Source organism: Engystomops pustulosus, chromosome 4 (assembly GCF_040894005.1).
Source record: "Engystomops pustulosus chromosome 4, aEngPut4.maternal, whole genome shotgun sequence".
NCBI lineage: Eukaryota > Metazoa > Chordata > Amphibia > Anura > Leptodactylidae > Engystomops > Engystomops pustulosus.
Window position 1 is genome coordinate 185,239,267 of NC_092414.1, and position 12,107 is coordinate 185,251,373.

Sequence of the window (12,107 nt, forward strand, 5' to 3'; positions counted from 1 at the left end):
ATTTTTTCCATCCAAAAACCGCATGGATAACTGATCCCTGCCTAAACGGAGCATAACGGATGACATAAAATTTACTTCGTTTTTCAATTAATATGTTCAAAGCTCTGTTCTACCGTAATCTGTCATTTAATAATCTTGGAACCTAGCTTGTTAAAAACTTTATTTTACTAATATGTAAATGAACTGCAGAGGCTACTGGGGCGTGTACTAGCCTGGCCGTGCACTGGGAGGTAAGACTGGTACACGCCCCAGTAGCCCCTGCAGTTAGTTTACATATTAGTAAAATAAAGTTTGTGAAAAGTTAGGTTCCAGGATTATTACATTGCAGATTATGAGAGAGACTGGGAGGAGGAATCTACAATCAGATCTACTTGTGATAGTTGATTCCTTTAAACCTCAATTCTTTCCTTTTTTTAACGGAGGTAAGGAAGATAGTGTAAAAATTAGCTTTCGTCTACTAAGTTGGATTGTTATCCCCCTACCCATAACACTCTAATTGGTAAATGTCAGACCACTGGGACCCATATTGATCACAAGAACAGGGGTCCTATTCTCCATAGCAGCGGTAGGTTGGTTCATTGATGGGGACTCGGCTCTTAGATGCAGGTTTTCTGATCTAGAACCCCGATTGCAAAGGTTTTGTCATCATTAGATTTGATTTGCCATCACCTTATGTTACCGTAAGATTTTGTCTTTATGCCTATTCTATGTCCATTGCTTGGATTGCAAAAGTTCCTTCAGCACTAGCACTTGGTATCTGTCGGCCGGGGTCTTCTAAACTCCCTCATCTTCCACTAGTCATTTTTTACCATCTTAATTCCCTTTATTTACTGCTTCTATACTTGGAACGCTGTCATCTCTGCAGGGGATTAACAGGTCCTATCTGTGGGGGATTAATACATTAATCCTTTTCCTCTTGGCAAGTGCTACAGGCTCGGATCAGCTTTCCGCTCTCCTGGAATGTGATACTGACACAACTTGTGACGCCGAGGACTCATTTCCTATTGTCTCAGTATGGGACGGGGTAGCACAAGTGATGAATACGTAGTGGATGGAAGCATCCGCCAGAGCTAATACATAAACACTGAAGAAATGTTCTAGCATTCATGCATCACATTGTGGAGACCTACATACCTTCCTGCTACTGTCATCTTACATTCCAACGATGTATATACAGTTCTTCCAGAAGTATTGATGACTGATGCCATACAGCAATGCACAATGTGTACATGAGCTCATATTCAGCATTGTAATATCATTATTGCTGTGGCTTCACAGGAAAGGAACGTGTAGAAAAAATTATGCAGATTCTTCCGAAATTTCAATTTCGACGAAGCTTGTCCCACCTACTTCTGTCTGATGTGTATGGCAATCTTTAAAGGGGCTGTGCAGTCACTACATCCCTACCCCTATGCAGAGGAATGGGGATACTTAGCTGATTATGGGAGTCACAGTGCTGACATCCCTAAAGATCACAAGACCGTGGATCCGTTCTACCCCACATTAATGGAGCAGCAGGTCAAGAATGTGCGGAGCTGCTTCATTAACTGTTTATGGCAGTGATGGATGTAGCAGAGTTGTGTTTGGCCATCTCCATCAGCGTCATAGCTTCAAATGAATACAGCAGAAGGGCGCATGTGTGACCACCTTCTGTATTCAGTAGGACTGCAACAGACCATGATTCTTGTTATCCGTTGAAGTCCCACTACTGGGACCTCCAAAGATCAGCACGTTAAACCCTACTCATAAATGGATATATCCCCCATCAAAATCAAACATGGTTAACCTTCGGAAGCACTTGTGACCTCCTCCCTCAGCACCCGCCCACCACTGCTTGCCAAAATCAGGGCAGCAGTGAGTGAGCTCCTAGAGAGCATGGAGGAGGGCACAAGTCCTTCAGGGGACATCCATGTTACTTTTTAAAGAGAAATTGTGAGTAAGGCTCCTTTCAGATGACTGTATATGGCAGCCAAATACTAGCCATACGAATGGCAGCTACCATACAGCCGCCATAGAAGTGCCTTATTCACGTTGTGCATATATGTGTCACTGTATCGTGCCATCGCCAGAAAACAGTGCACACCTCCCTATGAAGATGGGAATGGTGAGCAGCAGTCCTGGCTCAGGCGTAATAACCATTTGTGTGGAAGGAGACTTAAAATTAGGGAATATTATAGACCTGCCTAAATAGAAGTCTTTTCCTTAAGCCCATTTGAAATTATGGATGTTGGGTATTAGTATGATTGTGCAGGGTAGCGCACTCCAGAGAATTGGTGCTTGAGAGAAGTCCTGGAACCTTGAGTGGAATTTTTAGGAGAAGAGAATAATCTTGGATCACTGGAAGATAGAAATGCAGGAGGTTAGACGATTGACAGAGGTGAGGAAGGAGAGGTAGGGAGGTGCAGCATTGTGCAGTGCTTTGTGGATAAGGGGGGATTCATTGAAATTGTATCCAAAAGGTGATTGCCAATCAGTGCAGTGACTGGCACCGACTGAGGCATTTAGATTGAAGGTTGTAGAGGAGAGAAGTTAGTAATTGGATCTTTCTAATAATCTTTTTGTACTGATGCCTGTAAATATGAACAGGAGAAATCTAGAAGAATTGTTTCGCCACAGTGAAACCTTTGAACTCTCTGCCACACGATTTTGTAATGGTTGATTCCTTGGAGAAGCACTTGGCTGTCTGTGAATCGATACATTGTTTTTTCATTCTACAAAGAATGTTGTTCAGATTGGTCCTTGCATACTGTGACATCATTGATAACAAAACTTGGGTTCCATGTGTAGACAAGGCCGGAGGACCTGTAGAATCGGTGTGATCTCAGTCTTAAAGTGGGTACGCAAAGTAATCAGAAAGTAAACCAGAAATGTAGATATTTTTGCTAATTTATCAAACAAGAAAAACTGAAGTATCACATGGTCAAAAGTATTCAGCCCATTTGCTCATTATTGAGTAGAAGCAGCTTTGGAGCTAGTACAGCCAGGAGTCTTCTTGGGAAGATGCAATAAGTTTTTCACCCCTGGATTTGGGGATCCTCTGCCTCTTCATTGCAGATCCTCTCCAGTTCCCTCAGGTTGGATGGTGAATATTAGTGGAGGCCATTTTTCAGTCTCTCCAGAAATACTCAATTAGGTTTAGGTCAGGGCTCTGGCCGGGCCAGTCAGGAATGGTCACTGAGATCTTCTGAAGCCACTGCTTTGTTATTTTAGATGTGTGCTTAGGGTCACTGTCTTGTTGGAAGGGGAACCTACGGCCCAGTCTGAGCTCCAGAGCTCTCTGGAAGAGGTTTTCACCCAGGACATCTCTGTACTTGGTTGGTCCTGTCCCTGCCCCCAAAGCATGATGCTGCCACCACCATGTGTCACTGTTGGGATTGTATTTGGCAGGTGATAAGTGCCTGGTTTTCTCCATACATACCACTTCAAATTAACAACAAACAGTTCAATCTTCATCACATCAGACCAGAGAATCTTGTTTCTCATAGTCTTGGAGTCTTTCATGTGTTTTTGGTACACTGTATGCTGTTTTCATATTTCTGTCGGTACACTCTGACATAAAGCCCCAACTGGTGGAGGCTGCAGTGAACTTTCTCCCATCTCCCTATTGTATCTCTCCAGCTCAGCCACAGTGATCTTGGAGTTCTTCTTTACCTCTCACACCAAGGCTCTTCTCCTATGATTCCTTAGTTTGGTTGGATGGTCAGGTCGATGAACAGTTGTGGTTGTCCCAAACTTCTTCCACTTAAAGATTATGGAGGCCACTGTGCTCTTAGGCGATTCTTTTGTAGACTCCTTGGACAGTTCCTTAGACCTCATGATTCTCATGTGCTCTGACATACACAGTGAGCTGTGAGGTCTTGTATAGACAGGTGTGTGCTTTTCCTAATCAAGTCCAATCAGTTTAATTAAACAAAGCTGGACTCCAATGAAGAAGTAGAACCACCTCATGGAGGATCAGAAGGAAATGGACAGCATGTGAGTTAAATAGGAGTGTTACATCAAAGGGTCTATTTTTGACCATGTGATAGTTCAGTTCAATTAGCAAAAATATTTACATTTCATTGTTTTCTCTGTCAATATGGGGGCGGAGTGTACATTAATGAACATAAAAATGAAAATTTAAAGGGGTCTGAATACTTTCCGTACCCACCGTCTATCAACAGTTCCTATAATCTATTGGCCTGTTACTAGATGACTGCAATCAATATATAATAAATAATTAAAATAAAATCTGCAGTATGGATGATCTGTGTAAACCTAAATAATTTATTTGTTTTTCTTATGTACTTTTTAAAAATCGAGTTCTGTATGTAATGATTTATTCCGCTTCCTGTATCCGTCTTTGGTTGCCCTCATATACATACTTTTTAAGGCAGTTGTGGTTACTCACCTGGTCAATAAGTTCTTATCATTGGCAATGAAATGATAAAGGTGGATGACACATCCCCAAATAGACATAAACAGATCAATAGTTACAGGTGCCTGGGGAGCCCAAAAATAGCTCTGTGCACAGAGAAGGACACTGGAGGGAACCATGGATTATTGTTGTCACTATTTGACACTTTCTCTGACACCATATTAACATGGGTGATATATACGGTTCATAAAATGATTATGTTTGACAGAAAACGGTGAAGAAAGATTCTTTAAATGGATCCCGGCTATTATTGTCTTATGGAGTTATATTGTCATAGATGGACAGGCAGTCTTCGGGTTTCTTACAAGAGGATCTATAGGTTTGTTCTTGAGTTGAATTTGTATGTAAGTTGGAACAGGTATACTTAGTAAGTGTAACCCCCAGCCACATTGTTTTGGGGTTTAAAAAATTTGTGTTGACAAGGGAACAAAGATGAACAATATAGCTTCAATGCAGACACTGATTGTAGGTCTAAAGGTATGTAAATCACCATTTTAAAAAGCTAAAAGATTCTTTGTACCGTGCCTGATGAAGAGACCGAAGTAATCTTGAAAGCTTTTCAATTTTCATAATCATTTTTTAGTATGTCAATCAAAGGTATCAACAACTGAGAACTCTCAGCTTTCATCTAGTAAATTACCGACATCCAGAAAGCATCAGCAGGGGTCACAGTGGGCAGAGAGCTCCTTTTTTAACCAGGGGTCGTCTGTAAGTCTGATGTTCTTAAGTCGGGAACTGCCTATATAGTATTTACCGTAAGTTATATGGACCTATCTGCAATAAAAACAATAGGGTGCAGTGGGTTATACATAGAGAGGATTGAATAAAGTTTCTTAGAGACCAGACAAAAACTTCAGCTTAATGAACATCTACCACCAGGATCAAGAATTATAAACCAAGAGCACGTACATACTGGTGTGTGCCCCCTCCGGCAGGATCTGCTCTTTTTTAAGCTTCTTATACCCTTGCTTTTAAGAAAAAAAGACTTAGAAAATTATGCAAATGAGCCTCAAGGGCTTCAGGAACCATTAACATCTATGGAGCCCAGAGCCCCTCAGACTTGTCTGTTTGGTATACAATCCTTCAGCCTGTTGGTAAATGTTCTTGTAAATGTTTACAAACTTTTAAATAGATGTTGCATTTACGTAAAAGTAAATGCAAGTCGTATACCATATAACAGAAAAGTGCTTCCTTCTCCACTTACTTTGGCTTTTATCATCTTCCCCCCTCATTAGTTTTTCATTTTTAAATCCCTGCTGAGCTTTGTCTTGCTAGCAAGATGGAAAAAAGCTCACAGAGGTGTCAGGTCTCCTAGAGAAGGTATAAGGAGAAGACCTTTGTATAGGACCTTGAGGTCAGGTGGACACCCTGGAGGAAGCTGGTGATGGGGTTCGGAAGAGAACAAGTAGAGGCTCTCGGGAGCATAAAGAGCACATGGTATCCTCCCCGATTCTTTATGGTGAAACTGCGAACGGCTCATTAAATCAGTTATGGTATCCATAAGGAAGGTTGAACAGATTTTTAGGGGAATATGAAAAGAAGTCTTAAGAGGTTTTAAGGTGATAGTTGAGCAGCTATAGCTATAACCACAGGCGCCAGAAACCTGAACTCCTGAAATCATAAGTTTCCTATATTTCGTTAATGTGTGGTAAGCAAATACATCTAATCCCCCAATGAGTAGGTGCATAACCTAATCTGCTCTGTATATGATGACAAATAGGCTTATAGGTTTATAATTAAGTAATATTAATGAAAAGGTTTTTTTATTGTAATTTGCAATATATGCATAATCAGTTTTTTAAGTTGTCAGAAAATAGGAGTCCTTACCGGGAACGTTACTTTTAGCGATTTAAACGCCTAATTACTTGGTGCAGAGTAATTATCATATAGTACAATTGGTGTATTAGCGGCTTTGTCAATACCCAGGCTGTGGAAATCCACAGTAATTGTGTCAGGTAGGCGCTAAATGGGGTTATAATATAGATAAAGGAGCAGGTAAACTGCCTGCAATTATCTTCAATGGAAGCAGCTTGGGGAGAACACAGCAGGGTCAGTCCTGGTTATTGTACAAGTGATGGAGACGCTCAACGGAAAGAAGGTAAAATAAAGGCAAACCAGGCAAGTCAATGGATTCTAAGTGTTTATGTAGACAAACGGCTTCTCCTGCGTGTTCAGTGCAGATGAAAAGCACCGCTCCATAATACTGTCGTTATAGGAGTAAACATGGCTGTATATACCCCACGAAAAGTCCTCCAGAGTAAACACAACTTTATATCACCCCACATTTGGCTGTATAGCACCATTCCTATACATACTGCACTCACTTTAATGCAGCATCTTGTCGATATTTAGATTCCCTCAGATTCCTCTGTCTGCTTTGCTTTCATTCCCATGATGCCTCTGCACACCATCATATGACCAGCCATAGACTGATCAATCTCTGCTAAGGGTGCACTGTTAGAAGTAGACGTCATTCCATCAAGTCCAACCTATTAAAGAGAACCCGTCAGGCAAAATAACCCCCCTAAACTAAATATATTTTCACAAACTGCCATTAGAGAGCATTGCCTCTATCCCTTCATTGTCCCTCTACATGCCTGTAAACCTAAGCAATGAGGTCCTAAAGCTGTATGCAAATGACCTGTGAAATGTCCAATGAAGCATTAGCATATTCAAGCTGTCCACTCTATTCATGAGTGGGAGGCACAGCCACACCCCCAGTGCTTGACTGACAGCCTGTATAATGATGTGAGGCTGTATAATGATGTGCTTCCTGGTGCTGGTGGCCACGCCCCCTCCAGCCTGTGTGTGCATGTGTGTGTGCTGTGGTTTCAGCTGTAATAAAGTTATGTAAAACATATTAGTTGTCCAGGCACACATAAAGGGGTTCTACCAAGTCATAACTTATCCCCTATCCCAGTGATGACGAACCTTTTAGACACTGAGTGCCCAAACTACAAACAAAACCCACTTTTATGTCGTAAAATGCCAACATGACAATTTAAGCAGTAACTTATTACTCCCTGCTCTGGCACAGGGTTAAATTGTATAGGCACCTGAGGACACCAATACAGTAGAAAGAAGGAGAAGAAGTTTGGATTATCATTGTAGCTTTCTTCTAGGGTCCTGGGATGTCTGGGACTGCAAGAGGCCGTGAGTCCTGTCTGCTGATTTCTGCGGTGGGGTGATGGCACGGGTGCCCATATGGAGAGCTCGGAGTGCCACCTCTGGCACCAGTGCCATAGGTTCGCCACCACTGCCCTATCCTATGGATAACTATCTGATTGCTCCGCCATGTTGGTTGCACATTATCTCCACCAGTGTAACTAGTAATACTCTGCACACCCTCCCTGCTCTCATAACTTTTGCCTTCTGCCTGTAGTACTGCCAGTTCTTGGAACGTTTTTCACGTCTTAATTAATGAATAGTTGGATCCAATTATTTAGTGTACACTTTTTTTTTTTATTATTTAAAGAAATGTTCTTTTTTAAATTCCTATTTATTTCTGTATAAAGCAATTCTATCTCGCAGAGAAGATCTTTGTCAAGTACATGGTGGATGTCCTCATCCTTGAAGATGTCCACAAAGAATCAGTTTCCTCGATATGTTCCATCATTGGTCAGGACCAAATTTATCCTGTTTTGTATGGGTTTACATAATTTACATGTATTGGTTGTAACATAACCTGGACAATAAATACATCCGCTCACGTGCTATGGATATTCTCCTTGTAGATCTCTACTTGGCTCCAAGTTCTCTTGATATCAAATAATATACAGGCAGTCCCCGGGTTACATACAAGATAGGGTCCGGAGGTTTGTTCTTAAGTTGAATTTGTATGTAAGTGGGAACTGTATATATTTTATAATTGTAGATCCAGACACAAAAAATTTTGGCCCCAGTGACAATTGGAGTTAAAACATTTATTGCTGTAATGGGACCAAGGATTATCAATAAAGCTTCATTACAGACACCTTACAGCTGATCATTGCAGCCTGGGACTATAGTAACATCCAGAGACTTCACCAGAGGTAACAGTGGGCAGAGGGGTCTGTCTGTAACTATGGGTTGTCTGTAAGTTGGCTGTCCTTAAGTAGGGGACCGCAAATGTATAAATAATAAAGAAAATTGTCTAATTCTGCACCAAATCCACCAATAACAAATGACATGCTGTGTAGATGTATCCTAAATATCTTAGACTATACCCTGCCTTGTTAGTAGCTTACTTCTGTATTACAGGGGGACTTGGGCACCTTCTTCAATATCTAGAGGGGCACAATCTGCAGAAGAACAATATCTAGAGGGACTCATTTTGTAGACGATTGAGTTGCTGGGAGGAACGTTATATAAGTGTAGTGTGAAGGACCTGTCTTGGTTATCGCCTATTTCTGTATATCGGTCAGGCGGTGTCGTGTGCTCTGTCACACTTTTAATTTTAGGATTGGATACTGTGAATGACATTGGTGGCTGCTGTTTCTATTATGGTGGAATGCATGAAATGTCTGTTTTCATCTGCTCTGACCCTTTATTGTCTGATCCGTGTAGAGGGGTATAAAAGTTATTTTTTTACTAATGAAAAGTGGTACATGGAGAGGGGCTAGGACTACACAGAGACTTTGGCCATGACCGCTGTTGTCCAAGCAAAGATCTTCAGCAAAGATCTTGAAACAAAAGGGTGTTGCGACTCTCATTCTCCAATATATGACACATTCACTAATGTATGTTGTATTTTTGAAGCGCAACACTGGGGCAGATTTACTTACCCGGTCCATTCGCGATCCTGCGGCGCGTTCTCTGCGGTGGATTCGGGTCCGACCGGGATTCATTAAGGCAGTTCCTCCGACGTCCACCAGGTGGCGCTGCTGCGCTGAAGAGCATCGGAATGCACTCAGGTACACCAGCCTATTGCTAGTGAATGTAAGTGCAAGCTCCGCGACACATTTTTTTTTAAAAAATGCGGCGGTTTTTCCGAATCCGTCGGATTTCCGTTCGGCCACGCCCACCGATTTCCGTCGCATGCATGCCAGCATCCGATCGCTTGCGCCAAAATCCCGGGGCAATGCAGGGGAAATCGGCGCAAATCGGAAATATTCGGGTAACACGTCTGGAAAACGCGAATCGGGCCCTTAGTAAATGACCCCCGCTGTGTATAACCGTTCATCTGAAGTTCTTTGGGCTGCTGTAAACTCAAAGAGAATGGAGACGGAAGTACAGCTCCTCTCCGGATTCTGGTCGATGGTTGACCCCTGATCATCAATATCTAAAAGGAAAATGACTGGTGTCACATTGGCTTTGCCTGTGATTTAACTGTAAATTTTGGCAAAACCATGCAACGTTATCAAAATTTTGTGTTGGTTGCAGTAAAACGTGTGACTTTGCTGTGATTTTATAGAAAACCCACAAAAAGTCTGCCATGTCAAGTGGCAACTGCGGAGCACAAGTTTACAAGTCCTGGAGGTGAAATTTAGAACGGTCAGATTTTTGCCATTTAGCTTTAAAATTTACACAGTCACAAAACATAAAAATACAAAAACCCATCTTAAAATTTATTATGCAATTTATCCCGAGGACGGAGACACCCCACATGTGGATGTTACTTGTTTCATGGGTGCATTGTGAGGCACAGAAGGGAAGGGGGCGCTATGCATTAACTATCTTTGCCCTATAGAATTTAGTGATTTTTAGTGGATTCATTAACTCACTCTTTTGAGCTATAAAATATTTTCCGTTATTGTTGCCATGTGAGGGCTTATTTTTGTGGGATTATATGCATTTTTCATTTATATTATTTTGGGGTGTCTATGCCCTATTGCTGAAACTTTATTACCTTTTTTTTTTTTTTTTTTAGTGTAGGGGTTGTAGAAAAAAAACTAAATTCTGTAGTTGATTTATTACTTATAGTTTTTATGTACCCTAAGTAACATATTGGGGCAGATTTACTTACCCGGTCCGTTCGCGATCCAGCGGCGTGTTCTCTGCGCTGGATTCGGGTCCGGCCGGGATTCACTAAGGTAGTTCCTCCGCCGTCCACCAGGTGGCGCTGCTGCGCTGAAAAGCATCTGAACGCACCGGAATTCACCGAGGTCGGCTGAGTGAAGGTAAGCGCGTCCCGAGTGACACATTTTCCGTTTTTAAATGCGGCGGTTTTTCCGAATATGTCGGGTTTTCGTTCGGCCACGCCCCCCCGATTTCTGTCGCGCGCATGCCGGCGCCGATGCGCCACAATGCGATCGCGTGCGCCAAAATCCCGGGGCAATTCAGGTACAATCGGCGCAAATCGGAACTATTCGGGTAACGCGTCGGGAAAACGCGAATCGGGCCCTTAGTAAATGACCCCCATTATCTTTATTCTATGGGTCAGTATCATTAGGCTGATACTACCTTTCTATACTATTGCTTACATTTTACTTGTTTTGTAGAATAAAACCGAATGTAGAAAAAAAATCTATATTTATGCCATTTTCCAAGTCCATCTTCATTTTTGGTCTATAGAGCTGGTTGAGAGTTTGTTTTTTGCAGGACATTTTGTTCTTTACAACGGTACCATCTTCATAGAGATAGGGGGGTTAATCACTTTTTATTGCATTTTACGTAGGACAAGATATGTAAAAATCCAAATATTTGGTTTTTTTTGTTTTTTTTTTTTAAATGTTGTTTTTGGTGTGTATTTTTCAGGTGGAGAATATACTACTACATGACCGTGGACACTACGTGTTGTGTGACTTTGGGAGTGCAACAAATAAATGTCAGAATCCACAGACTGAAGGCGTCGCAGCGGTGGAGGATGAGATCAAAAAGTAAGTCGGAACACGACTGAAACGGGTCACCGTGTACAACTATTAGACAGACGGGTGAGAGTAGCCAACTTTACCGTGCAAGGTGACCACTGCTGTCCTCCAGGAGAACCTTTCTTTACAAAGACTTTATACTTTAGCTTTATTATGTATCTGCCATGCACAGCTGGTGGCATTGTACATTACAATGTCTTTGGGTCAATAGAACTGAACCAGTTTCTTTGTTCCAGGTACACCACGCTTTCTTATCGGGCACCTGAGATGGTAAACCTCTACAGTGGCAAAGTCATCACCGCCAAGGCCGACATCTGGGTGGGTATTTTCCATCATCGACTTTTACAAGTTAGACTAGAGAAGACTTAGGCTAGTACTGGCTACCCAGGGGGGTTGTTTTCACCAGCAGTCAGTCATTGTGGATTGTTTAGTAGCCGTGAGACTACTAAAACCCGGACCTACATCCTCCTCCCATGCTCCGCTGCAGACCTCAGTATGTATTGTACCAGTCTTTCTTGTGGTTTAAGTCGAGCGTTATTTTAATGTCACAATGTGATGGCCATTGATTTTTTTTTTTTCCTTCTATTTTGAGAACGTAGAGCAGTTTCTATGTTCCGGGCCTAAATTGCTGTTCGATATATGGAGAAAATGTCCTTATGACTCAGTCCTCCACAGGACCCTCTGACTTTTCAATGACACTGCTGCACACAGACTTTTATCTAAAGCCTTCTCTGTCACAATTCATTGATTTTTCCTGAAAAAAAAAATGGATTTATTCTAAATCTACACTGCAACGTGCTTACATAACAATTCCCCAATAGTGCCAGTCCCTGCGTAGACTCTTCCAGGTGATACGTTTGCTCAAAGTTTGTCGATAAAAAAGCTGTCCCAATCCTATAACC

At 41.9% G+C, this 12,107-nt stretch overlaps 1 protein-coding gene across 12 annotated transcripts in view; it reads left to right on the forward strand.

The window, feature by feature from the left end:
• Window positions 1-12,107, forward strand: part of AAK1 (AP2 associated kinase 1) — a 72,648-nt gene that overhangs the window by 26,048 nt on the left and 34,493 nt on the right. For all 12 annotated transcript variants that reach the window (XM_072148860.1, XM_072148864.1, XM_072148865.1 and 9 more), the window contains exons 5-6: window positions 11,093-11,214; window positions 11,442-11,523. In XM_072148860.1, the coding sequence (XP_072004961.1) occupies window positions 11,093-11,214; window positions 11,442-11,523 (204 nt within the window). The remainder of the gene's footprint in view (window positions 1-11,092; window positions 11,215-11,441; window positions 11,524-12,107) is intronic.